The sequence below is a fragment of the Gasterosteus aculeatus genome, chromosome 18, assembly GCF_964276395.1.
Source record: "Gasterosteus aculeatus chromosome 18, fGasAcu3.hap1.1, whole genome shotgun sequence".
NCBI lineage: Eukaryota > Metazoa > Chordata > Actinopteri > Perciformes > Gasterosteidae > Gasterosteus > Gasterosteus aculeatus.
This window is the reverse complement of record NC_135706.1, coordinates 16,363,299-16,390,323: the sequence shown is the minus strand read 5'-3', so window position 1 is coordinate 16,390,323 and position 27,025 is coordinate 16,363,299. Positions and strand designations below refer to the sequence as shown.

Genomic DNA, 27,025 nt, shown 5'->3' with positions numbered 1-27,025 from the left:
GCAACATTCGAATGAATGTAGGAAGTATTACATTATCAGACCTGGTGACTGGGTGTTAATGCAGCTGGTTACCATGGTGTTGTGTTGTAGGTCGCTCTGTAACAGCAGCTGGGCTGCGATGGCCGTGTCTGACAAGCTGTGACGTCATTTTAAGCGGGTTTTTTTTTTCGTGGAAAGTGCTAGAAGAAACGAAGCACACCCTCCTGATTTAGAATATTCCTCCATCGGATTGAAAAGACCCTCACTGTTTACAACAAAATAAACGACGTACTGCTGGTTCTGATCGAATATATGTATTAGGTTGGTACAGATATTTTTGCATTGATAGTATGTGGCAACAGCTATAAAGACCGGTCGTCAAACTAAAATGTTAATCTATTCACCTAGTTATATTATTTTGGGATGAACCGCCACCAGGTGGCACCGTTTCTGACTTTTTTTTAGTAATATTGCAGTATTTTGAAATACGTATGACAAACCTTGAAGTATTTCAAGATTATATAACAGTCTGATTAAATCATTAATAGTTCGTATTCACAAGATCCGTATGCATTCATACACATTTATCGGTTTATCATGATTCACCAGCGGGTTTTGTCTGCGTTCAGCCAGCGGCGGCGTGCGGCGCACCGCGGAGGGATACGGCTGCACACAGACGCTGAGTATAAAGATTCCGGTCTTTTAAAGGAAGTTCCTTTCCATTTCCCTGCGTCAGAGAGCAGAAGGGACTACGAATTTGGTGGCATTTCATTCAAGACGATTCAACGCATTAAACAAGGTATGAAAACGAGTGTTTTGCCTACACAAGGTACATTTTGTGGTCTTGTATTTCGTGTTTTTTTCCTGGGCCGTTTACCGCGATGCGAGCTCCTGAGTCACGACGGAAACCTTTCACAGCTCCACAACCGCCTCGTGGTCCAACGGCAACTAAAAACGGCTAAAGTCGACTTCGTTTCTCGTTAGCTTGATTCATGATGCTGCGACACCTTTCTGTAATGCGGGCCGGCGGGCCGCCGGAGACGCGGGGGGCGCCGCGCCGTTAGGCCGGACGCGAGATGCTAATGCAGGTGTGGCGAAGATGACAACGCCGACCGGGATTATTTAACGGCGGTAACCGGAACGTGGACCCGGTGCGACGGCACCGAAACGCGCCCGCCATTTCAGAGGCGAGTAGCCTCACCGACACACGTGACGTGACTTACGGTGACGGCTTCTCGTGTTTGGTCCAAACGTTATTTGGCTTCAACGTCCGTTAACGTATTCGTTAATAACAAACTGATTATTTGTTCGTGACGTGTGCGGCGACCTCACGAGCTTTAGTCTTGTTTGTCCCGACGGCCGCGGGGAGAAGGCCGCGTCTTTTATTAAAATGTCCCGTTGATCGTCGTCACCACGTGACTTTTTTTTTTTTTAACGTTACACTTCGGGACGTTTTTAATTGGACTTCAATTTCCAAACGCCGCATTTTCTAACGTTGTCCGTATTATTGTGTGCAGCCGCCCCTCAGCACGTGTTTGCGGAGTCCATTGTCTGTCACTCGCCGCCATGTTGGTTAATGGCCGCCTGCACCGATATGTGGCAACACGCCAAATATGCCACCGAACCGGCTTGTTGACATGATAAAATAACGACGAATTGAACGGAATTAATCTTTTACATACAGCCATGATGGCCCTTGTCTTTTGGTTTTATAGCAAGTAGTTAAGATTGTTTTTCTCTTTTTTTTTTTTTGTGCAGATGCCTGAAGAAATGCACCAAGAGGAGGAGGCCGAGACCTTTGCCTTCCAGGCAGAGATCGCTCAGCTGATGTCCCTGATCATCAACACCTTCTATTCCAACAAGGAGATCTTCCTTAGGGAGCTGATCTCCAATGCCTCTGATGTAAGCCTGCTTGCCATTGTTTTTAAGCAATGTGTCTTAAGCAATAATCCGGTGTTATTTACGCTTTCGGGGTAATTAACTAAATTCTTATTTTTTTTATTTCCAGGCATTGGACAAAATCCGCTATGAAAGCCTGACTGATCCCACCAAGCTGGACAGTGGCAAGGATCTGAAAATTGAAATCATCCCTAACAAAGCTGAGCGCACCCTGACCCTGACCGACACCGGAATTGGAATGACCAAAGCCGACCTGATCAACAACCTGGGGACCATCGCCAAGTCTGGCACCAAGGCTTTCATGGAGGCCCTTCAGGTATGACCGTGCAACATGATCTGGGTAGCTGCATGTCAAGTTTGCTCGGGTATCCCATGACTAGCACACTATTGTCTTTGTTTGGTTTCAAATGGCAACACCAAAACGTGTGTAAAATTCCTGTTCAGATTGGTAGGACTGTGTGTTGGCTGTAAAATTCTTAAGGTCACTTTTGTTCCCTTGTCAGGCCGGAGCTGACATTTCCATGATTGGTCAGTTTGGTGTGGGATTCTACTCTGCCTATCTTACTGCTGAGAGGGTGGTCGTCATCACCAAACATAATGATGATGAGCAGTACGTCTGGGAGTCCTCCGCCGGAGGGTCCTTCACTGTCAAGGTCGACTCTGGTATGTATCCTGCTACAGTACAATAAAGGCAGCTCGAAAGAACTTGTCCAAGGTCACAAAGATTTCATCTTCGACTGCTTTGGCTTTATTTACAAATGCTTCGTTCCTTAGTGGAACCATCTGACATGTAATGGTTGTGTACTAGTGATGCACTCTGGTGCTCATGGCTGTATAATCTCATTCGCAGGTGAGCCCATTGGCCGAGGAACAAAGATCATCCTGCACCTGAAGGATGACCAGACAGAGTACATTGAGGAGAAGAGGATCAAGGAAATTGTCAAGAAGCACTCTCAGTTCATTGGCTACCCCATCACCCTGTTTGTGAGTGTTGCTTTTGAGTTTTGATGAGTCAGAACTGTCGTCGCATCAGTGAAGTTAAACTATTTTAATTTGAAGGTGGAGAAGGAGCGCGACAAGGAGATCAGCGACGACGAGGCAGAGGAGGAAAAGGCCGAGAAGGAGGAGAAGGCCGAGAACGAAGAGGGTGAGGACAAGCCAAAGATCGAGGATGTAGGATCTGATGACGAGGAGGACTCAAAGGACAAGGACAAGAAGAAGAAAAAGAAGATCAAGGAAAAGTACATCGATGCAGAGGAGCTGAACAAGACCAAGCCCATCTGGACCAGGAACCCCGACGATATCACAAACGAGGAGTACGGAGAGTTCTACAAGAGTCTGACCAACGACTGGGAGGACCACCTTGCTGTCAAGGTAATGAATCGTTGGTACCACGGTTAAATATTCTCCACTAAACGCGTTGGCAAAGTCGATTGACTGGTTCCTATTTGGCCGTCCCACTAAGATGCCTTTTGTTTACAGCACTTCTCAGTGGAGGGGCAGCTGGAATTCAGAGCCCTGCTCTTCGTTCCCCGCCGGGCACCTTTTGACCTCTTTGAGAACAAGAAAAAGAAGAATAACATCAAGCTGTACGTCAGGAGAGTTTTTATCATGGACAACTGTGAGGAGCTCATCCCAGAGTACCTGAGTAAGTACAATACTTTATTGTAAAGTGTTCATTACATGCAACGTAAGGCCGTTTCTCAGATGGATTCAAATGTTCCATGAAATGTCTAGAACGTTTCAATAAGCTCATAAACCGCATGTTGATCTCCAGACTTCGTTCGCGGTGTGGTCGACTCAGAGGACCTCCCCCTAAACATCTCCAGAGAAATGCTGCAGCAGAGCAAGATCCTCAAGGTCATTCGCAAGAACATTGTCAAGAAGTGCCTCGAGCTGTTTGCCGAGCTGGCTCAAGACACCGAGAACTACAAGAAGTTGTACGAAGGTTTCTCAAAGAACATCAAGGTATGAAGGTCTAAAACAAGCGGCGTACGCTGGTCTTGATGCAGGCTTCTGTTTGGTGAATTTGTTGGTATATTGTAATTATATTTGTCTGTCTGCAGCTGGGCATCCATGAAGACTCCCAAAACCGCAAGAAGTTGTCTGAACTGTTGCGTTACAGCAGCTCGCAGTCTGGCGATGACACAACCTCCCTCACAGAGTACTTGACCCGCATGAAGGAGAACCAGAAGTCCATCTACTACATTACTGGTGCGTTGGTCTATGAACAGAAGTGCACTTTAAAGGAACTCATTAGCAAATGTTCAGGGTGACACTTTTCTTGATGTTTAGGTGAAAGCAAGGATCAGGTGGCAAACTCCGCCTTCGTTGAGCGCGTCCGCAAGCGCGGCTTTGAGGTTCTGTACATGACGGAGCCCATTGACGAGTACTGCGTCCAGCAGTTGAAGGAGTTTGATGGAAAGACCCTAGTTTCTGTCACCAAGGAGGGCCTGGAGCTGCCAGAGGATGGAGATGAGAAGAAAAAGATGGAGGAGGATAAGGCCAAGTTTGAGAACCTCTGCAAGCTCATGAAGGAGATCCTTGACAAGAAAGTGGAGAAGGTCAGTAACTCTGATAATTTCCCTCCAGGCCAGAAGAATTTAGGTTATGAAATCACAACTATAGTTGAAACTTTTGTTTGGAAACAGGTTCCCTAACTGGTCCTAACTAGTATTCTGGTGAGTTTTGTAAATCTGCAAGGGCGCCCCTCATTGTGTGTGTGTGTGTGTGTGTGTGTCCTGGATGAGTTTTTGATTGACAACGTGTTGAGTGATTCTAAATTGTGACTTTTTTTTTTTTGGTGCAACTGTGTGATTTAACTGATGCCTGTTTAACGGATGTGAAACTACAATCTGATGCTGACTATTCGTCTGTGCATAAAGGAGTTTGCTTCATTTCTAACATGACTTGTGCATGATGTATTAACTTGACGTTTAGGTGGGGCCAGCTACGCATTCTTTGAAGTCCTAATTTCCAGTGTGACTGTCTCTCAGGTAACCGTGTCCAACAGGCTGGTGTCTTCACCCTGCTGCATCGTGACCAGCACTTATGGCTGGACTGCCAATATGGAGCGCATCATGAAGGCCCAGGCCCTCAGGGACAACTCCACCATGGGCTACATGATGGCAAAGAAACACCTGGAGATCAACCCTGACCACCCCATCGTGGAGACGCTCAGGCAGAAGGCCGACGCAGACAAGAACGACAAGGCCGTGAAGGACCTCGTCATCCTGCTGTTCGAAACCGCCCTGCTGTCCTCAGGCTTCTCCCTGGACGACCCTCAGACGCACTCCAACCGCATCTACAGAATGATCAAACTGGGACTGGGTAAGGAGGAGTGATCTGATTACAATCGTATGTTTGTGTGGGACACGTATTGATCTGACAAACTATTTATCTGCAGGTATCGATGACGACGATGTCCCAATAGAGGAGGCAACAGCTGCATCCATCCCAGATGAAATCCCTCCCCTAGAAGGCGAAGGTGAAGATGACGCTTCGCGCATGGAAGAAGTTGATTAAACGAATCATCCCCCAGATTTCTAACACTTAGCCTCACTTTTCAATTGTTCATCCTCTAAAACTGCAGTAATTGCAACAAAAATAGTCATTCATGTTGTTTGGACCAGTGTTGCTCTTGCGTCCGGAGCATTACTCTGCAAGACCTTTAAGAAAAGCTGTTTTGGTTTTTGCCGTATAAGTTCGTGGTGACAACACGTTTTATCGAGTACCTTGTTGCACTGAGTTTTAAATGTTGGCGTGGTAAATGTGTGAAGATGGGAGAAGTACATTCCATTATCGGATCAGGTCTGGTGCACGGTTTGGGGAGGTTCTGCTCATGTGCAACACGGCACGCTGCATGAGAGACGACTGTATGATTCCTTTGCCAGAGTCCAGGCTTGTCTGTATTCAAAGTCTTGTTTTGCAAAAAATTAAAGCTGTAATACCTTATCAAACATTCTATGACTGAAATATTTTCTCACTGCACCATTTCAATTCTGAAAAATTTGCTAAAACAATGACTTGATGTAAACTGTTCCATCTTTTGACCACACGGTGGCGTTGTTGCTCCACCAGTTGTCTAAAGCTTGCAGGCTGGTGGCTCCTCAGACTCCACCTTAGTTTGAGCGTTACAGAATGTAAATGTTTGAACACGCTGCACAAAGTGGCCTTTAACAAGAGACTCTTTCCTTCAGTGTACAGTATGTGTGCAAATATTTGATTCTGGGTCGTATGAGAAGAGCTTATTGGTCTCCTGGACAAGTGTCCTTGTGTATTTAGTTTTCACCCAAACCGACTCGCCTGCTGAAACCTGATTAACTGGCCGGTTAAACTGAAATCTGATCAAATTGCTTTATCGGCAATATTGTGTATAGTAAACATTAGAAATGTTAGACTAATGGATTGTATACCATGTCGATTGTAAAAACAGTTTGATCTTTCACTGCAGAAAGCCCCCGCACCGCATGAAGCGGCACATTGTCCACGTGTATTGCGTTGTGAAATAAAACGTGTGTTTCCTGAACGTTTAGTGCTTTCGGGGAAATGTAAAAACCAGTTTCTTAGAAGTCATTTGTTTCCAAGTGTTGAGGGGGCGGCGGTTTTACTGCTCCATCAGCAACGAAGTGATGGTGGAAACAGCCGCGTCATTCAGAAACGTGCTGAGCTGTTTTTTTAACGCGTCCTTCACTTTCCGCATCTTCAGTCAGCATCATGGAAGGATTTTACACATTTAGGTGAAAAGGTGCTCTGGAATCTGCAACGAGCACCGTGGTGATCGAGTGCTTGAAGGAATGAACTCTCGTTGCATCATTTATTCAAATTAAAGGAAAAAACAATGCACTTTCTATGTTAGACATTTATACAATCTTTTTAAACTGCACACTGTTGAGGCCTCAGCAGTGCGTGTAGCTAACGTTAGCTGTAGCCTGTTGCCTGATATCTTAGTTGGCTGAGTTTTGCGCTGAAGGCTTTTGACTTGTCCTCAGTGCAGTTGACTCGCTCTTCACTGCGCGGCAACTTCACGAAAAGTGCTTTTTTTTTATGGCTTTGGTCGACCTCTGAAAGGCCTTCGACGCTGCAGAGACACCTACCGTGGGACATCCCGCTCCGGTTTAGATGCCCTAGCAAGTTTGTCAACACCCTCCGACAGTTTCATGATCGTATGAATGCCAGAGGGACAAGAGGAGGACAAGCGCCAGTGCTCTTTAACGTCTTCCCCCTGTGCGTCATATAGTACGTCGGCTAGGTGGCTCCACGAGGCCTGCGGGCCGTCCTGGACGCAGCTGTGAAGGCTTTCAGCAGGACGGGGCTGACCGTCGGCATCACTAACACAGGCGGCCTCACAGGTGGACGCCGTCATCGGCCTCGATGGAAAACCACAAGCCTTGTGTGACGCAAACAAGCTCAGACTACGTGGTGTGTTAAAGGAGATTCTTCTCAGGGCTGACAAGAATGTACTTTGAGATAAAACTGTTTGGCCAAACATAAAAAAAAAGTAACACATATATTTCTAAAAGACAAATGTAGATCATAGATTGACCAGAAAGTAAAGACAGTCCAGAAAAAGCTTTGTCTCCTGTTGTCTTTTTCTGCGTATTGTCCTCCGGAGACACTGGACGCACGTCTCGTCTGTCTACGTCTAGAACGTCGGTGTGTGGCCCCCTTCGTGATGACAACTGAGGTTGTGGTTTTTATTTCAGATCTGCGGATTAGTTTGGTTTTGCAAAGTGTGCAAAGTGTTGCACACGATTCCACAGTGACATTTACAACGCGAGGAAAACACAATCACCACGATCAGTGAAACACTTCCAGGCATCGCGTTACTTCTCGCGTTTGACGCTTTGCATCAAATAGCAAGAAAGCGAGATGACGAGAACAAGCGACGACCTTTGACCTGAAGTAAGGCAGTAACCACGGGAACGATGACCTTCAGGGCGGCTCTGTGTTTGTTTACGGCAAATGTCAGTAAAGGAGCCGGTTTGCTTTGTTTAGATTTCCCAAATACGATTTATAAGAAAATCAGTCAAGTTCAACCACACACACACACACACACACACACGTATGTGTGTGCAAATATCTGCCTGTTGGTTTTGTGCGTGTGTGGCCACGCTCTAATGTTGTACTTGCCTCTGTAGAACTTGAATGATTGATTACTGATCAGACCCCAGATCTCGGTTTTTAATTTGCGTTATTGAAAAGAGGCGCTGACGTCGTGACGCACAAACCCGGAGCAGACGGCGTTGGATGAAGTGCGGGGAAATTCCCCCATCGAGCAGCGGCGGCACCGGTTAACGTTTTGTTCTCACTACAGTCAAACACGGTCTTCGGTTTGATGTTCAGTGAATCATTACAGCGGTTTGTGAATTAGTGCAGAATGATGAAAAGTTTGTTTCAGAAATAACACGCATGTTTTTTTTCTTCTTGAAAAGACCAAAGAGAGAAAAACCTACGACACGTTTCACCCGTTGGACACGCGCCGCTAACTGGACGTTTAGCCGTTACTCCTGAAGACCCAAATGTCCTCCAACGGTTCGGCTCATTGGGCCAAAACACTTTCTCAGACAAAACATAGAAAAGACGAATCGCAGACGGCTGCTGGTGGAAGGACGTTTCGTCCCGTACGACGTTTGACCTTCGGGTAAAATATTCAGTTCGTCCACTAATGGGACTAATGGGACTAATGTCCAACAACTTTTGGTTACTTTGAGTCTTAAAGACAGAGACTTATTATTATTATACACTTCTACAAAATCTTTTGAATCTTTTTTAATTGAAACTTCGACTGTTAAAACTGTCCTGTCACTGTCAGTTGCAGCGACGGTAAAGTGAAGGTTCGTGTGTTTCACCGGACACGAGGAAAGTTCTGCAGCACAGAAACAAACGGATCTTCACTGGAGTGTCGAGTTAATTTAAAATGCTTTATGAAATGAATGAAAAGGACAACCAAAGGAAAGGAAAGTGTTTTCCTCTAAACGATGTCGTGCAAAACGAACCCACATCAGCGTGTTTCACTGGTGTTTTGGTTCAAATGGTTCATACAAAGTGCTCTTTGTAACAACTGCCTCCTCCTCGACGGTTTACAGCTTAACACAATAAAAAGACCCGCGTTCTCCAACATGGAGGACCGAGAAAGGAGAACAACGCTACTGAAGGTCAAAGTCCCGTTCACTACTCCAGAAAGAAAAGTCCTGTGTTTTAGATTTGGAATGAACGAGGATCCGCTGCCCACGTCGGTCAAACATGGTGCTTCGGTTTGACAAGCAGACGCCCGCCGCTCCCCGAACCCGACACGCGGGCCTGAGAAGGGCAACGTGGTTCAGGCGCTCGTTGTGTGGCTGGAAGCCTCGTGCGGCGGTTTTGGGGGGAAATATTCTACCGTAGAAGTATGAACGTGGTGAAGAGGCAGTTTACACAGTTTGTGGTTTGGGATTCGTGTAGAAGACGATCTTACAGGCACTCAAAGCTTCTGTGACCCCCGGGGGGCCTTTTGGTGTAAGTGTCAAAAACGTCAAAATCCCTTCCTGTACCAGACGAAGACACAAACATGGAAAAGAAGAGTTAAAAAAAGCAGTAAGACAAAAAGCACCACGGCCGCCGTGGCTCAGTCCGCCGCGCCGCGCTACACCTTCTGCGCCAGCGGCAGCGCCGCCCGCCGCCCGGCCTTCATGCGGCTGCGGGCGTACACCCGCAGGAAAAGCGCCAAGAAGACCACGGCGACGCCAAACCCCCCCACCACGGTGACGGCGTGGCCGTACAGGAAGCAGGACAGCAGGATGGCGATGGCCTGGCGCAGGGTCATGATGATGGTGAAGACCGCCGCGCCAAACTGGCTGATGGTGTAGAAGATGAAGAGCTGGCCGCACGCCGAGCACACGGACAGCAGCACGGCGTGGAAGGCGAACTCGGAGTGGCGCGTCATGAAGGCCAGCGAGTCGAAGAAGGCGCCCTGCTCGAGCAGCGAGCCCACGGTGAAGAGGCAGGAGAACAGGTTCACGCCGAACATCATCTGCACCGACGACATCTTGTGCTTGAACAGGTTGTCCTGCCAGTTGGAGGTGAAGCTGTCGAAGACGATGTAGCCCACCAGGATGACCACGCCGCTGAAGGTGGTGACGGTGGACAGGTGCTTGCTGGGCGTGCTGGACAACAGGAACATGCTGACGCCCAGCGAGATGAGCACGGCGGTGAAGTACTCCCAGTACTCGTAGCTCTTGTGGGAGACCATCTTGCCCATGAGCATGACGGGGATGACCTTGGAGGCCTTGGCCAGCACCTGGGTGGGGAAGCTGATGTACTTGAGGGCCTCGTACTGACACCAGCTGCTCATGATGTTGGACAGCGAGGCGAAGGAGTACTTGTACATGGGCGCGCCGTGGCGGGGCTGCTTGAACAGGACGCACCACAGGCCCGACACGGTCAGGGCCAGGATGCGGTTCATGAAGACCAGGAACTGGGAGTCCTTGAACTTCTCGCCCTCGTCCTCGGGAGTCGTGGCCCCGTAGGAGCCCGTCATCACCCGCTCTTGCAGGACGCCCCACGTCAGGTACGACGCCTAAGGATCACAGGGCTGAGGTCAGCTTGTGCTCTACAACGACACCGTTCCAGTCGAATGTTTCAACGCTAATTCATTGTGTATTTTAGTTTCTTGTCCTGTGTAGGACGTTCAGGGGGACACCTCTCTGCTCTATGACAGATGTTGATCTACTGTATCTGGACATAAAACTGCTTCTCTCAGGCCGTTGATTCTTTGAATGGCAAATCAATAAACAGCAGCATTTTGTCCCTGTCACAATCGGACGGGTCGATTCATGACCAGGATGAAGAGGACAACGAAGCGGTTCCTATTTACACAACCAACAGACGTGGAGCATCTATTTCAAATAGTGAGTCACCCGAGAGCAAAGCGCACAACAAACATGAAACCACGTCCCACAGCTGCACAAACACGGCGCCAGTGGATGGCGTTAAGACCACACGCCACTCCTGAAGGGGCCCCACCTGAAGTCCGGCGGCACAGAAGATTAACTTGACGGCCTGTTTGAGCGACGAGCCGGAATCCCCCTCGATCCTCGGTGCCACGGTGACCTCGGCCAGCAGACCCGCTTTGGCCTCACTGCCGAACACGCAGGTCTTGATGAGCGGGAAACAGATCCCGTTACCTGAAAGACAGCGGCCACACGAAGACGCGACGCGGATCAACTTCAAGTGGAGGAGGACCGACAAAGGCGTCGTCCAATCAACAGGCCCGTACCTTTTTCTAAGTAATTGGTCCGCTTGAAGTAGCTGATGAGGAAGTATCCCGGGATGATGATGGTGGAGTATCCCAGGATGTTGACAAGGAAGCGGAGGAGCCAAACATCATGCCAGCCGTCCAGTAGTGACAACTCCTCAGCAGCCACCATGGGAGGGATGAGGAGACACACAAATGCAGGGAGAACCCTACAGGACGGGACAATAAGAGAGTCAGTCAGACCACATTGTGAACACAGTTATGATCAATCAATCAATAAAACAATGTTAGTGGTGATAAGAGTCTCATATGGAGACACACACACACACACACACACACACACACACAAGTGGAACTTTTCATTCTATGATGCTGGACGGTTTACATCTTGTTTGAATGGTTGTATTTTTAGAGTCAAATCTGAATCTATCCACGTGTTCTCAAATGTCTCAAACGTGATTTGCAGCGCAGCTTCTTTCCCAGCGGCTTTCACACACACACACGACATGATCGCGTATTAAACCAGGCGTGATGGATCGGATGGACGGGACGAGATATTTAATCGAATAACTGGATAAGAAGGCAGCGCAGGTACTGATTCAGGCTCTTGTCATCTCCCGCCTGGACTACTGCAACTCCCTCCTGGCTGGTCTCCCTGCCACCGCCATTCAACCTCTGCAGCTCATCCAGAATGCAGCAGCTCCACTGGTCTTCAACCTTCCGAAATTCTCCCACACTACTCCACTCCTCCGCTCTCTTCACTGGTACCGGTGGCCGCCCGCATCCAGTTCTAAACATGGTGCTCACGTACCATGCTGTGAATGGATCGGGTCCAGCTTACATCCAGGACCTGGTCAAACCCGACATCCCAACCCGCACTCTCCGCTCTGCATCTGCAAAACTACTCGTCCCTCCCTCACTGAGAGCAAAACACTCGACTAGGTCTCGACTCTTCGCTGTCCTTGCGCCGAAATGGTGGAACGAGCTCTCTGAAGACATCAGGACCACAGAGAGCCTTCACATCTTCCGCCGCAAACTAAAGACACACCTCTTCAGACTCTACCTCCACTAAAGACTAACAAACTGTAGCACTTAAATTGTACTTGTGACGTCACTCATCTATAGCAAATTGTAAACTGGCTTATTTGAGGAAATTGCACTTTCTTGTTTCTTGTTCTCCTGAGTTTGTACCCTATGGTTGAACGCACTTATTGTACGTCGCTTTGGATAAAAGCGTCAGCTAAATGACATGTGATGTAATGTAATAAAAAAAACCTTTTCCAGGAGAAAAGTGCTCCTTGCTGTCGTGGCACTGGAAGGCAGTGAGGCCGGGCCTCCTCCTGGGGGGCCTGTGGGCCTGAATCAAAACAGAGCCTCTTTGTGAGGGGGTCTGCCGGGGCCCAACCAGCCCGGTCCACTGCCGGGAGGGAGAGAAGCTCGGCCCCGAACAAGCAGCTCATTACATGGAGGAATGCAGCGAGCAAACCCACCACCAGCACACGGGACAACGCACCTACAGCTGGTCCCCCGAGACCCCGTACAGGACTACAGCCGGTCCCCCCGAGCCTCCATACAGGACTACAGCCGGTCCCCCCCGAGCCTCCATACAGGACTACAGCCGGTCCCCCCCGAGCCTCCATACAGGACTACAGCCGGTCCCCCCGAGCCTCCATACAGGACTACAGCCGGTCCCCCCCGAGCCTCCATACAGGACTACAGCCGGTCCCCCCGAGACCCCGTACAGGACTACAGCCGGTCCCCCCGAGCCTCCATACAGGACTACAGCCGGTCCCCCCCGAGCCTCCATACAGGACTACAGCCGGTCCCCCCCGAGCCTCCATACAGGACTACAGCCGGTCCCCCCGAGCCTCCATACAGGACTACAGCCGGTCCCCCCGAGCCTCCATTACACTGAATAACCCGTTTATACGCGTATCAAGTAACAAAAGTCACGTCAGCAGCAGAAATATGAAGCCAATTTATGAGGGCGGCTATTGACGTCACGTAACAGGGTTCTGCTGCGGTCCATGTAGACCACGTTACCGGTGTTCGTCGTGGTAGTTACCGGTGCTCGTCGTGGTAGTTACCGGTGGTCATCGCGTTAGTTACCGGTGCTCGTCGCGTTAGTTACCGGTGTTCGTCGTGGTAGTTACCGGTGCTCGTCGTGGTAGTTACCGGTGCTCGTCGGGTTAGTTACCGGTGTTCGTCGTGGTAGTTACCGGTGGTCATCGCGTTAGTTACCGGTGCTCGTCGCGTTAGTTAGTTACCGGTAGTCGCTTGTTCGCAGACTTCAGAAATACGCTCCCCGTTAAAGTCACGTACGAGTGAGTAAAAAATAACGGTTCGCCGTCACAATTCACCCATCGGCCCCGCGCGTCGCTCATCATCATCACATTTACCTCCGTGAAATCGACGGCATTGTCCGCGGCCTCGACGCCGCTCACACGCCGACGGAATCAAAGGTGTCCGCTGAGCCGGAGCATGAAACCGGCCGCCGACCAAACAACAGCTTGTCTTCTTTCGGTCCAGCCGCCTTCAGCTACCGACGTCTTCAACTTGTCCTCCTCAATGGCCGAGGTGTCGGTTCCGGTTGGTCCAGTGGAGCAGGAAAAGCTCTCTTCCTCTTTGCTCCACAGGGGAGGCGGCGGTGCCGGAGATGGAGAACAGCGCCGACACCGGCGACCCCTGCAGGCGCGGAGGGGTAATTGCAAGGCGAAAGTATTTTATTTTATTTTTTTAGCTACTTTTATTTTTACTACTTTTTACCTTTCATGCAGGTATTGCGAGTCAAAAATACTGTACACTATATAAACAGACCTCACCCATCCCCTTCAAAAAACAGACAAGAAATCAGAGAAATCCATACTAGTTTACTAGGTGGAACATTATGTATGTTTAGGTTCAGACTAATTGATTTTTTAACCTCTGCGTCCTTCTTTTGCTCCTCAGACGGTGAAATCAAAAGCTTTCAAGCAGTGACAGAAATGAGAAAACTATTTGAAAGTGTATTAAGTATTAAAGCAAAGGTCAAAACTCAAGGAACACTTGTAGCACAAACAGCAACGTTTGGGTTTTTATACTTGAAGGACCAACACAAGTCAACTCCATTTATTTGTTGTTAAAGTTAGAAGCAATAAATTAGGTAGTTAAAATAACATTAAAATGCACAGATTATTATTAAGATAATGACACAAGGGATAAATGAAACTGTTTACTCTGCATAATAAGTATGATTACTTTGAATACTCATTTAGTATTTACATAAATAACTTTTTACATTATTTTGTTTTTCTAAATGCAGACACAGCAGTGAGGTCCCAGGTGGAGCGGACACCGTGTTGTTGGTCATGGCCCTGTTCATTAAAGTAAGCCAAGCCGCTGAGTAGGCGCCTAGAATTGCCTCTTCAAAGCGGATCACATTATAGTTATTTACACATGTGACCTTTCACAATGTCAGCTATGGAAGAAGCCAAGGCAGGACTTTTGCTTGTAGAGTTAATTTTACACTTTACTTCCTTCTCCCACCACTGCTATAATATGACACATATACTTGAATGAATCTGTCCCTTAGATACTTTTGTGTTTACATCCGTCACCTTCACAATGTGACAGTTTAGTTTAATTGAAATGTTATTTCCATCATTAGTAAAAGCAGCGTTTGATTCGATGTGAAATGCATTGCTAAAGCAAATACTTTGCGCATTCATAGGAAAGGCAAACAGGCATTAGTATCGAATGGTAACTGAAAATGTCATACTAACCAGCGTTACCTATTGTAGATTTTATTTCTAACACAAATAGCTTCAGGCGATAAGCTAAATGGGGAAGTAGTTATAGTTTCACAACTCTGGTGTAGAAGATGTTACCATAATAAGTTGTGTTTCTACACACGAATCAAAGCCTCACAGCACCGTTTACCAGCGAACGAATGAACTCATTTCTGCCGCAGATAAAAGCGTAAAACACCTGCGAGCCAGCGGCCGTGTTGGAATGCGCCTACGAGACACAGCGGAATTTCCAGCCGCTCCTCAGTCATTGTGTCATTGGAGCCATGAGGAAGAAGCCAAACAAAAGATTCACCTGACAGGAAACAGAGCAGAACTCCGTCATCAGGACCCGTGATTTACTCTACATTCAATGGTCCAATTCAACAACGCAAAAGCAGCAACACAGATTTGTACAAATGCGCTTAAAATGATTGCAAAGCTTGTTTGATTACAACCCCTTTCTCTGAAATGGCATCAGATGAACGTTTTTTGATGAACTTGCTCCTACTGGCGCAGCACACAAGTTGGAGATTGTGTTTTTTTTATAGATGTATAGTATATAGATGTATATAGTTGTATAGATGCCACAAACATCACTGATGCTTCTAAACCAGCACATAATGTTTCCAAACTCCCGTCTACCCAGAAGAAAAGTACAATATACAGCGAGTTTTTCCCTCCTCTTTTTATTACAAAATAAACAAACTACTTATATTAACTAAACACAGCAATGTAATTACACACCAAAGTAAATTAATAGTTGTTGCAGACTAAAGGCTCGATGAGATAAATAGAGAAAACCGCTTCAAAACACCAAGTGGCAAACCCTCAGCTGGTGGACACGAGGAAACAAGCAGAAAGATGAGAAAACCACGCCGGAAGATTCAGGATCACTTTGTCAGAGGTTTATAAACCTGAAATACCTCATACCTCATATTGGGTTAGTCTACATAATAGATTAATACAAATCAAATCATGGGCTACAAATGCAGGTTTGCTTTATTTTATGCTTTTTTCTTTTTTTAAATCAAAAGGTTTCGACTACAGGGGAGCTCGAGAAAATGTCAACATTGTTATTAGGCCTTTTGATCCGGCTCAAAACTTCACACTGACCACCGACCTCCCGGAGATCTGGATGTCATCAAAAGGAAATAGAGCCAAGATCTGAAAGACAAGGACACAAAAAGTCCCATTTTACTGAGGCTTCCTCAGAATGACACACAGCATGAAAGCTCTGCACTGGAAGACACGGCAGCAAAGGTGAGAATGAATCCCGTTGAACTCTAACTTCATATGAAGGATCCATTAAACTCCGCGGAGGCCCACGTTCTTTGTCTGCTCGTTTCTCCAGTGGAGGAACTGATCTACTCATCTACGCCGGTTGGTCCAGTTTGCTGATGTTCCTGAAACCGTCGATCACAAGAACTCACGTCATCGTTGCCGTCGGCAAGATCCAGCGCCGTTTCGTCCTCCATGTTCCGCAGCATGGTGTCGGCGCCCGACTGGCAGAGGAGGTGGGCGATGGCGGCGTCCTGTCTCCCCACTGCCAGATGCAACGGCGTGCAGCCGTTAAACATGGCGGCGTCCACGTTGGCTCCCCTGCTGAGCAGCAGCTTCACGGACGCCACGTCGTGCAGCTCGGCGGCGAGATGAAGGGCTGTTTTTCCGCTCGTACCTTCCTGCGAGACGCGTAGGTGGAAAGTTCCAGAGTTACACGAAGGCGACGATTACATTTTTTGTTGATATTTGACTTGGTTTGAAAGTATGGACGCGTTTATCTTCATTTGGAGGAAACGACGTAGTAAGTAATCATTGAAACGAGCAGCGCGTGAGGCACCGCGGGGGTTTAACGGGAGAGGAAGGTCTGGGGTGGCTGTCAGGAGTGACTCCCGTGTTCCCTTCCATCAATAGAAAGTTAATCACATCTCCAATCTAATTATGTCCCCGTAAAGCCGGCGGCTCGTATCACGGTCAGCGTTGCACCGGTGACGCAGACTTAAGGAGAAGAAAACCGTTAGAAAAGAGATACGTGGGATTAGAAATACTGACGCGCCGCGGAAACACGGAGACAACCGTAAACGGCTTTTCGTTCATGAGGGACAAGTCAGGGTCGAAGTCTACGGGGACAATCTGAAGCCGATTTCACACCAAAGGACGTGAATAACAGAAAGCTTCTCATTTCTATTGTGTGAGATAAAATATACTTTAATGTCTAATTGAAAACCATAAGAAACCATTTGATGTAGTTCAATCATCACGGGTCATTTAGTTACATCACATTAGTAACACACGGCGTTGTACATTTTTGCAGCTAGTGTTCTGGTGTCTCGCTCAGGGACACTTTGACATGGAGCAGCCGGGACTCGAACCGCCAACCTTGCTCCCTCTCTACTCGACGTGCCACCATCGCCCCCCCACAGACTAACCTGGACATTCAGGTCTGCTCCCTTGTTCACCAGGAGCTTCATGATGTGATGCTGCCTGTGGAGTGCAGCCAAGTGAAGACAGGCAAGACCTGCAAGGACAAACCCTTTCAAACGGAGCGGTAAATAGTGCCGCACCTCCCCGGCTGATCTGAAGAGCGTGAGATTCAGACACATAGAAACTCCTCACCTCTCCAGTTCTGGGTCTCCAGGACCGGGGCCAGTTTGCTGGGCGAAGCCTCTCTGGTCATTTCGCCGGCGCACTCGGTCTGCCCGTGCTGGCAGGCCACGTGGAGCGCCGTGTTGCCCTCCTGGTCCTGCAGCTCCAAACTGGCCCCCTTCTCCACCAGGCCCTTCACCACGTCGGCAAGGTTCAGGTAGGTGGCCAGATGCAGAGGGCTCTGAGGGAACCAGAAGACAAAGGTAACGCGATCGAACCAGCAAGTCCCTGGAGGTTTATCATAATTGATGCTTGAACCAAAGATTATTTTACAATTTCAAAACCAGAATAAGAGTTGCAGACTTTATCAGTTGGCGTTTCTTTGTGGTTTATGTCGTTCAACTTTTCCCAGAATGCCTCTTGAAACAGAACTTGCTCCTCTCCGGTTTCCATGAAATGAAGCTGCACGTTTTCATTATGGCAGCGCTCAGTATTCTGGTCTAATGGGGAGTAGAACGCGAGCGGCCTCATCGCTTCAGTAGAATTCATCATCAGATGGACTGAAGTGCAGCTGTGAAACTTTATTTTTTACTAAACAATATGCAAACAATTTAGGCGAAGGACTTTCTTTTAAGAACCCAACGGGATTAAGAAGAATTTGTCCTGGCAATGTGTCCAAATGTGAGTCCCCCCGTGCACACTGGGATAAACCCCACAGCGCTCTGTGGTGCCGCCTCTACAGGAGGAAGAGGAGGGGGGTTTCCAGTCAAAGTCCCTCATGAGTTCAAACTGGAACCACCCAGACGCGTCCTTGAGGGGACGGACTGCAAATAAAGAGGAACAACGGTTCTCTGCAGCTACCGAGGTATAAATAATGCCACCGTTTCCACAATCGAGACACGAGACAGTGAGCGAGCCCCCCCCCCTGCATCCAAAGAGTCCACTAGGAGCTGCAGTGGGCTCGAGTAGAAGAGAAGACCTACCTGGTACAAGTTGTTCTGGATGTTCAGCACGTCTTGTGGGAAAAGCTGCATCAACTGGTGAGCAATGAATCGGTCCTCGTGGATGATCGCCAAGTGCAGGATCCTACAGGGAGGCAAAGGGGACACAAACCGCCTCATCAGTCACGATTGCAGAAAACTAGCAGACCTCAGCGATCTCGCAGTGAGCCATCGTCCCCCACAAAAAGCAGTAGTGGAGTCACAGCGGAAAAAAAAACACACATCTCAAGAGACGGAGAAAATTGCCTCACAATTTTCCTCAGTATTCATCTCAAGACGCTACCTCGAAATGTGACACCCAGTGGGCTAAATGGCGTTGGGGTAGTCGGCTGTTGAGCAATACGAGAATTTTCACTTCTTCAACAGAAGAGACGTCAAAGGAAAAAGGGGCAACTTAAAAGCACCCGTCGGTATCTGCATGCATGCGCTTTACTTGACGTAAGTTGTTTTTTTTAAGAGAGACGCTAACCTCAAACTCTGAGTGGGAGGTTGTAGAAAACAAATGCGTGCAGAAAGCAGGAAACGGCACACAGCATTAGTGCTTAATTTAGACCCAACTAGAACAATACAAAGAGCCGTACGGGCTGAAATCAGAGGCGCGCTCGGGTTGCTTTACGTGTCGGGCTGGACGCCCAAAGATGAAACGCATTTCTGGTGTTTTGGTATTTTAGCAAAGCGTGAAGTGTAAAATGCATCATCTGCTCCCTTCAGTCAGAAATCGGTTTAAAGTTTGATGGACTAAATCATTGAGCGTGTGGTGCTTTATAGATTAAAGAGCTCATCAATCAATCAAAAGCATGACATGAACATGATGATTAGGCCCCAAATAGAACTCAAGCAGTGAGTGCAAAACATAGAATTACATTTTTGTGCGTCTGAGTTTTTTCTAAAAACACGACAAAGACATGTGATTTCCAACTAACTAAACTGAAAGCTGAAGTGAATCCATGAATCATTCATGCCGATAGCGGTGTGTGATGGTGAGGTATCGCGGTGCGTGAAGCTGAATCAGTCACCACCGACAGATTTAAACACCTGCAGGATAATAGATCTACCAAACAGCCCTGTGTGTGTGAAAAGGAACTTCCTGGTTCAAGTATGACTCGAATGAATAAAACCTAAAAGAAATGTTGAAAAAAACCCACAGGGGAAAAATCTACGTTTGCACAATCCTCTCTCAGCAGCAGCGTGGCGTGTTTCAGGTGTTTTTTCTTCCCGCCCAGGTATCGACAGTCTCGGGTGTGAGAATGAAACCGTGTGTGGCACCAACAAGCAGCGAGCGGAAACGAAAAGAGGTCAGAGACGCAACAACACCTCTGCAGCGACGAGGCCGAGTCACAGCGGGCTGCAGGAGTCATCGCCCGCTTCCATCCCAAAACACGGACCACTTGGCAACACAAGGCCAGCGGGGGTCACGCCAGAAACATGCGGCGGCCGCAGTGCATTGTGGGATTGGGTGCACGGTGTGTCCCAGCCTGATCAACGGGTTTCTTGGATGAAAAGGCACACGGCCTGTGAGCGCCGAGAGGGGAAGTCCAGGCCTTTCTGTTTCACTTCTGGTTTCCTCACTTAGAAGTCCGTCCACATTCATGACGAGGACAAAGTTCAGCACAAAATGCGCAGTTACCCGATGAAATCCCCCACAAAGCCAGTATGCACAGAGACCTGTGTGTGAGGTTAGTGCTCCGTTGACTTCCATTAACGGGTGTTTCAGTCACCTCATACATGTCCAGCAGAATAAGCTGGAACAACAGGAACTTAACCAGCAGGGCGTCATTTCAAAGCAATATAGAACATATATTTCACCCAAACTTACAGAACTGCTGTGGGACGTTTGTCTGATAACACAAGACATTTGAACGTGTCCTATGTGACTTTGAGAACTTTCTTCTGTCCTTCTATAGATTAAAAAAAGTTGCAGCACTAATGACTAATGTTAAAGAAACGAGGAGATCATATTAAATATATTGCCATAAAGCAGCCGGACGGACTCTGCAGAGCCGCGCTGGTGCATCGACCGAGAGGGTAAAACAGTGAAACAAACACAGGAAAACGTACGTGTCTCCATCTTCTGTGATGGTTGTGAGCAAGTTCTCCTCCCGGTCGGAGAGCTCGGAGCCGCGCGCCGGCTCCTCCAGCGTGCAGCCCCCCACGATCTCCGAGAGGCTCTCGGCCGTGAGGGACGAGGAGCCGTAGGCGGAGTCCAGGCGCTCCTCCACGGCGGTGAACTTGTCCCTCGGCCCGCTGAAGTCGGCGCTCGGCTCCCGGGGCTCCTCCGACCTCAGCGCGGAGCGGTACGAGTCGACGCCGGAGTCCGCGCGGCCGTCCTCCAGCGGCTCATCCTTCCGGCGGTCGTCGCTCGCCATGGCGGCGGTGGCGTCGCTGGATTTCTGGATCTCCTTCACTCCCCACGCTCCCTCCTCCTCCTCCTCCCCCCCTCCCTCCCTCCGCGGGGCTTCGAGGGCCACTACCGGGGTGGTGGGGTGGGAGGAGGGAAGGGGGAGGGTGGTGTTGTCGCCCGCTCGGTTCTCAGTGATGCGACCGGACCTCCGAGGACAGCCTGCCGACACCCGAGGAAACCCCCGCCGCGCTGTGAAAGCAGAGGAACGCGCCGCCTCGTCTCATGCCAACTCCCCGGGAGGCTCGCTCCCTCGCGGCCGGGAGGCTCGCTCCCTCCCTCGCGGCGGCTCCGCTTCCGACCGACCGCTTGGTGTTATTTCTAAACGTGTTCGAGAGGCTCCGCGCGCCGTAAAACGAGGCTTCGAATCGAGCTGAAACCGGCAGAAGCGGCCGCTCGACGTCGCGATATCCGGTAACAGCGCCGCGAGCTGCTCGAGCCAGGCGGGGGAATCCCCGAGCAGACGCATATAACCACGCGCAACTCCAACCGGAAGAGCGTCACGAGGCGACACGCAAAAGTAAAAGCGGAATTTTTCAAAATAAAGGTATATTTTAAAAAGCTGTATCTGCTTTTATTGATCGCCGGTCATGTAGCAAGTTATTTTGTATTTCATTCTTTTCTTCAAGATATACGTTACATGTATTTATGAGCGAAACTGTTGTGCAATATTATACGTTAAAGAACTAAAACTTGCTGATGGTCCTTTAGTGGCAAATACGCACAAAAGTCAACAGTACATGTTTTGAACCCCTGAATTATGACCATTAAATGGTGTATGGAATATTCCTAAGGTCCTTTACTGTGGCAGGCATGGAACCACAGTAAACCATATTCAAGGGATTAGTCAGTTTACATAAATCTTAGAACAAACGTACAACTTATTTGAATGTATCTATTCATATTTGTCCCATTTATTCTGTCTTGCAGTTTTTTACCTCCAAAAGGTTCAGGAGTAACACAGACATCAGTTTTGGCCTCCTTTGTCCTGAAATTCCTTTTTGTGGTTTTGCCAGAGGACTCACTAATGTTAAGGGCCAGATTCATCATAATATAATCTATAAAACAACACTGACTGTCGGGAAAATACCTTTACTGCTGCCCACGACGGCCATCTGTTTACGCGTTATCTATTGTGATGTTTACTCATTCCAGTCCATGCCGGACTACAGTCCGATGTCAATTCTGTGTGCTATAAACAAGGTATTGTGCAGCAGTCTAAAGGGTTCCTGCATAAAAAGTGCTGAGAAACAGAAATGGCAGCAATCTAGAATATTATTTCAGATATTCTTGTCCCTACTTCTATTTCACTTATTTATTTATTTATTTTCTGTTGATCCAATAATCATAATACGTTTGTTCAGAGGAACTCAAAGAGGATGCTGTTGTTCTGGTGGTGTGAAAAAGATCCGCTCTTTCAATAACATGTTTATGTGAACAATGAGAAGAATTATGAACTCGTTGAATGAGAAAGAAGGGAAATCTCCATCAAAAATATCACTTCAAGTAAAACAATAAACCAATGCATAGACCAAATATTTTAATGTCAGCAGTGCTTTAAAATGGACTTCAGGCTCAATGTAAATGACTGTGTGCTTACAATTATGTAATTTATCTTAATGAACATTTTAAAAATGTTCTGTGGGGTTGAATGTGTTGTTTTACATTTAAAGCTTATTTTAGCTGCTTATTTCTGCGAGATGCAACTTTAAAAACCTGCTTTATCCTCAAAGAGGATTCCCTTATTATCAATATGACTAATATCATAACCGGTGCATTCCCATTGCCCGTTAATGGTATGCGGGGGGGTCGGGCCCCCCCCTCTGCAGCCCCGCCTCTGTGTGTGTGTGTGTGTGTGTGTGTGTGTGTGTGTGTGTGTGTGTGTTGTGATTTGCTGGCGCGGAGTCGTGTGCGTTGTTTACGTCGTGGTGCCGCGCGGGCAGCTCCCACGTGCCTCCGCATTCTGCCTGTCTGCTGTGGACCCCCCGCCGCGCAGAGAGAGGGGCCGACCGCCGTTTCCTCGCAGCGTTCAGGGCGGCGGGAGTCTGCGCAGGGACCGGATCACCAGGCGACGTCTCCCCGCCTGTCCCCCCGCCGCGGTGATGCGCGCTCGGAGCGGGTCTGCTTGGGTTTCTCGTGGGTGACGCACTGAGGGAATTCGCGTTGTCTTTATGTATCGCCCCGATTTGGAAACCCTCCGTCCCACCAGGAGACCCATGAGCCGGTCTCCCGTTGCGCCGCTGTCACCATCATCATCATCATGTCCCCTGCGGCATCCGCCGCGACGGCCGGTGGGAGCAGCAGCACCGCGGTCCCCGAAGAGGAGCGGGACGGTCCCCGGGAGGAGGTGAGGACGCGCCGGTTGACACGTTAAGGCCAGTTTAAAGAATCCAAATGCATGGCGGCAATAAACGGATCCTAATTATCTGGAGTTCACAGATGAATCTGTGCGTCTGCGCGTGAGCCTGTGTGGATGCAGACAAGTTTCCAAAATTGGGGGTTTGGGGTTCAAATAGTTATTCTAACTGGCGCTGTTGAGAGAATATGACCATTTATATTTAGCCAATTTATTCACAAGTGTCCACAGTTATTTGTCCATAAAACTCCAGGAACAAACTGGTTTTGTACTTTTAAAGACAACATCTTGTTTGAGTTTAAACATCGGCCATCTTTACAGGGATATTCTGTATTATTACCATCAGATTGTGTTGACTTCATTATAAGAGGCACTCCAATGAATTTTCATCCATCCTAATTTATTATTATCTTACATGAGCAAAACATTCACATTTTCCCTTTAGCATTGACTGCAACTTGCTCTTCAGACACACATGTTGGGTAGGTTACATATCCGTTACACAAGAGGACTTTTATATAACCCCGCTGGTCTTATTATGTCAGGAGAACGTGGCCCTGAGTTAAAGGCTCCACGGTGAACTCGTGAACTGTGAAGCTCCTCCGGTCCTGCGCGCACGCTCCGCCTCAACCGTTTGTCTCCTGGAATATTGATCGCGTTTCACAACAGACCTTTATGGATTTTAACCTTCCTGCAGAAGCAACAATCACGATGTTGATGTTCTTTCTCATTCGACAAATCGGGGCTTTCTATGGGCGTCCCTGCGATACAAAGGTCTGGGGTATTTCCAATTAAAGGTCTCTCATGCAAACAAACCACAGGAATGTCTGCGTCTAAAGTCTCAACCTGTCAACCCCTCTGTGTCGCTGAGTCACTTCCTTCCTTCTCTGCCATCGACAGGACAAATCAACAGCTCCGTCAAGCAGGGAGTTTTTAATTAAAAATTGACCTTTGAGGTCAGTGTCCAACTCACTGTTCTTTAAGCTTATTACCTCCGGTATTATACTTTTTGTATGGGGGGAAAATGGTGGCTAATTGAACTGTGTGAGATTAACATTTACATTTACTGCGAATTTGTATCGCTGCCGTTCCAAGAGTTTTATATTAGTTTCATATATTGGCGAGTTTGGCGTAGAGCCCACAGCTGACTTATAGAATTCAATACATCAATGCAGTGACGCCGGTTGCTGTGGTCACACGTTTGCAGAGGCTGATGGAGAAGGAGGTCGTATCTTTAGCTGATTCACTTTAATGCAGATTATTTGAATGGATTTTGTTATAATTCACCCTCCCTGGGGAATTTGAATCTCGGCCTGGTTTGTGTGGGCAGGCTTCTCAAAAGGTGGAACCAGCTCTTGATGCAGGCGCTGGAGATGAAGGAAGGCACCAGCTTTGTGCTGCAGAGTCAAACTGCCGCCTTCTATTCTGGATAGCTTGACAGAAAATGTGGTATTTCTTTCCCAATCTCGAATATGCATCCAAAGTATTTCACTACTGCCACATGCTCACCCACGCAGCAGTCTAAAAGAAGCTCAGCACACTACTGACATCAACACATGTTCTTAACACGCTGCTCCTCCATTATTCAGGCATTTCTTCCTGAATTTGACTAAAACAGCATTTGATGATAACAAGCACAGACCAAGGCAGGCGGAATCGGCTCATGCATAAACTATGCCAAAGCACTTACCACGCAGAATATGTCCATAAATATTTAAAAAGCACAAGCCACCACGTTTAAAACTTTTTCTAGCCTTATCCAAGCACCGATTTATTGACATTGTAAGTACACACCAATGTACTTGAACTTGTAGGGAGGAATAGAAACAGTTTCACCGACTCTTTGCTGTCTTCTCATCTCGCTTTGTAGCAGCGGCCCCAGAAGCAGTCCTTGACCAAGTCCTTGTGTCAGGAGACCCACTGGAAATGCCTGCTTGTGTCCCTGCTGATGTACGGCTGCGTCGGGGTCACGGCCTGGTGCCAGCTGACCAAGGTCACGCGCCTCTCCTTCGACATCGCTTACAAGGGAAGGTCCATGATGTACCACGACAGTCCCTGCTCCCAGGGCTACATCTACATCCCTTTGGCCTTCCTGGTCATGCTCTACGTGGTCTACCTGGTGGAGTGTTGGCACTGCTACACCCGGAATGAGCTGCAGTGCAAGGTGGACGTCGGCAGCGTGACGGAGCGCATCCAGCGGATGCAGCAGGCGACGCCGTGCATCTGGTGGAAGGCCATTAGCTACCACTACATTAGGAGGACGCGGCAGGTGACGCGCTACCGCAACGGGGACGCCTACACCACCACGCAGGTCTACCACGAGCGAGTCAACACCCACGTGGCCGAGGCGGAGTTTGATTACGGGGACTGTGGGGTTAAGGACATCGCAAAGTGCCTGTCGGGTCTCGAGGACTTCCCCATCACCAAACTGAGGTTCACCAAATGCTTCAGCTTTGCCAACGTGGAGTCGGAAAACTCTTACCTGAGCCAGCGGGCCAGGTTCTTCACGGAGAACGAGGGGCTGGATGACTACATGGAGGCACGCGAGGGGATGCACCTGAAGGACGTCGACTTTAAGGAGCACATGGTCGCCTTTTGTGATCCCAACCGCCTTCCCTGGTACGCGGCCAACTCCTCCTTCTGGGTGGCGGCGGCCTTCACCGTCTCCTGGCCTCTGCGGGTGCTGACGGAGTACCACACCGCCTGTGTGCACTACCACGTGGAGAAGCTGTTCGGCTTTGACTACGTGCCGGTGAGCCCGTCTGAGGAGCGGCCGCGCTGCAGACGCGTCCCGCGGGTCAACACCATCGACAGCACGGAGCTGGAGTGGCACATCCGCTCCAACCAGCGGCTGGTGCCCAGCTACTCGGAGGCCGTCCTCATGGACCGGACCCGGCTGTCGGGAAGCTGTAACAACTACTCGGCGTGTGGCGGCTACGGCGGCTACAGGCAGGACTGCCGGCGCTGCCACCGCGCCATCAGCAGCTCCTCCATCTTCTCTCGCAGCGCCCTCAGCATCTGCAACGCGGGGAGCCCCCGCGTCCCCTTCAGCGCCAGCCGCTTCTCGCTGGGCGGCCTGTACGGGTCCGGGCGGAGCTGCCTGTGGCGGAGCGGCGGGAGCCTGAGCGAGCGGCCCTGCCCCCCCACGGAGAGCTCGCACCGTCTGTCGGGTGGGCCGCAGACAGGCGAGGAGGACCCGCCGGCCTACCGGGACGCTCTGTGCTTCCCGGTGCTCATTGTACACCGCGACGAGGGCTGCCAGAACCACGACCACCGCTCGCTGCACCGAAACGGGTCCCGCGTGGAGACTCCTCTGTGACCCGCGGCTACGGGACAGCGCTCTGCAGATACTGCAGCAAGCAACGGGATATCTGGGAGGGAGACTGTTGATTGAACACTATGCGGCTGTAAAAGACAGAATTGCCAAAAAGTGACGTAGTTTCCTCCAGCACCAATAAGGGAAGAGTCAAGTTACCGAGTTACTGCCTCGCGTTTGTACTTCTCAGCCACGGACAAGCAGACGAGGGACACGTTCTCGTATTTGGAGCCTAATATGTGTTTCGGACGTTAGAAATTCCCACGAAATGAAATGAATACGTCAGTTAACGGACGTCTGAATGAGGAATTAAGATTAACGTTATGATAAGAAAGTGATTCGCTCACACATCATTGAGAATAATGAGAGAAAAGCAGCGGAATCAGACTCCAACAGAACACACGTTTTATAGCCCAGTTCATTAGAATATAAACATCTGCATGTATAATATTTTTTTACTGGCTGATTAAAATCTTTGCATTCGAAGTCAA

The 27,025-nt window shown here is 48.8% G+C and overlaps 4 protein-coding genes across 6 annotated transcripts in view; 2 read left to right on the top strand and 2 right to left on the bottom strand.

Annotated features, from left to right (window-relative positions):
• The first annotated feature begins 200 nt into the window (after positions 1–200).
• hsp90ab1 (heat shock protein 90, alpha (cytosolic), class B member 1) lies at positions 201–5,837 on the top strand. Of its 3 annotated transcripts, XM_078093791.1 has the most exons (13): positions 201–300; positions 609–778; positions 1,738–1,881; positions 1,988–2,194; positions 2,382–2,541; positions 2,729–2,862; positions 2,938–3,252; positions 3,361–3,526; positions 3,656–3,846; positions 3,945–4,092; positions 4,174–4,442; positions 4,875–5,208; positions 5,285–5,837. In XM_078093791.1, the coding sequence occupies exons 3-13, from the start codon at positions 1,738–1,740 to the stop codon at positions 5,401–5,403; spliced, it is 2,187 nt and encodes a 728-aa protein (XP_077949917.1). In that variant the 5' UTR covers positions 201–300; positions 609–778; the 3' UTR covers positions 5,404–5,837. The 3 variants fall into 3 exon arrangements, with proteins under 3 accessions (XP_077949917.1, XP_040016326.1, XP_077949918.1); XM_040160392.2 differs by lacking the exon at positions 201–300 and having other exon boundaries at positions 443–778; XM_078093792.1 differs by lacking the exons at positions 201–300; positions 4,875–5,208; positions 5,285–5,837 and adding an exon at positions 4,530–4,563 and having other exon boundaries at positions 443–778.
• A 2,799-nt stretch (positions 5,838–8,636) lies between these two features.
• On the bottom strand, positions 8,637–13,816 carry slc35b2 (solute carrier family 35 member B2). The gene is made up of 4 exons (XM_040160387.2): positions 13,513–13,816; positions 11,135–11,322; positions 10,882–11,042; positions 8,637–10,435 (listed from the first exon to the last, which is right to left on the bottom strand). Exons 1-4 carry the CDS (start codon positions 13,530–13,532, stop codon positions 9,503–9,505), a joined length of 1,302 nt encoding a protein of 433 aa, XP_040016321.1. The 5' UTR covers positions 13,533–13,816; the 3' UTR covers positions 8,637–9,502.
• A 1,734-nt stretch (positions 13,817–15,550) lies between these two features.
• On the bottom strand, positions 15,551–21,362 carry nfkbie (nuclear factor of kappa light polypeptide gene enhancer in B-cells inhibitor, epsilon). Its single transcript, XM_040160389.2, has 6 exons — positions 20,523–21,362; positions 18,447–18,549; positions 17,494–17,704; positions 17,307–17,395; positions 16,311–16,559; positions 15,551–16,044 (listed from the first exon to the last, which is right to left on the bottom strand). Exons 1-6 carry the CDS (start codon positions 20,828–20,830, stop codon positions 15,976–15,978), a joined length of 1,029 nt encoding a protein of 342 aa, XP_040016323.2. The 5' UTR covers positions 20,831–21,362; the 3' UTR covers positions 15,551–15,975.
• A 1,338-nt stretch (positions 21,363–22,700) lies between these two features.
• The window catches only part of tmem151ba (transmembrane protein 151Ba), a 6,396-nt gene continuing 2,071 nt past the window's right edge, over positions 22,701–27,025 (top strand). Inside the window, exons 1-2 of the mRNA XM_040160385.2 lie at positions 22,701–23,209; positions 25,089–27,025. The exon at positions 25,089–27,025 is cut by the window's right edge and continues 2,071 nt beyond it. Of these exons, the coding sequence (XP_040016319.2) occupies positions 23,123–23,209; positions 25,089–26,537 (1,536 nt within the window). The 5' untranslated portion in view covers positions 22,701–23,122 and the 3' untranslated portion in view covers positions 26,538–27,025. The remainder of the gene's footprint in view (positions 23,210–25,088) is intronic.

Excerpts from the sequence above, each read along its gene's own strand:
- hsp90ab1 (XM_078093791.1), top strand. The coding sequence starts at position 1,738 with ATGCCTGAAGAAATGCACCAAGAGGAGGAGGCCGAGACCTTTGCCTTC. Across the intron at positions 4,093-4,173 it reads GTCCATCTACTACATTACTG|GTGAAAGCAAGGATCAGGTG; the intron begins GTGCGTTGGTCT and ends CTTGATGTTTAG. Across the intron at positions 5,209-5,284 it reads AATGATCAAACTGGGACTGG|GTATCGATGACGACGATGTC; the intron begins GTAAGGAGGAGT and ends ATTTATCTGCAG.
- slc35b2 (XM_040160387.2), bottom strand. The coding sequence starts at position 13,532 with ATGCCGTCGATTTCACGGAG. Across the intron at positions 11,323-13,512 it reads ATGCCGTCGATTTCACGGAG|GGTTCTCCCTGCATTTGTGT; the intron begins GTAAATGTGATG and ends CCCGTCCTGTAG. Across the intron at positions 10,436-10,881 it reads TCTGTGCCGCCGGACTTCAG|GCGTCGTACCTGACGTGGGG; the intron begins GTGGGGCCCCTT and ends TGTGATCCTTAG.
- nfkbie (XM_040160389.2), bottom strand. The coding sequence starts at position 20,830 with ATGGCGAGCGACGACCGCCGGAAGGATGAGCCGCTGGAGGACGGCCGC. Across the intron at positions 17,705-18,446 it reads TCCAGAACAACTTGTACCAG|AGCCCTCTGCATCTGGCCAC; the intron begins GTAGGTCTTCTC and ends TGGTTCCCTCAG. Across the intron at positions 16,045-16,310 it reads TTGCCGACGGCAACGATGAC|ATCTTGGCTCTATTTCCTTT; the intron begins GTGAGTTCTTGT and ends CTTGTCTTTCAG.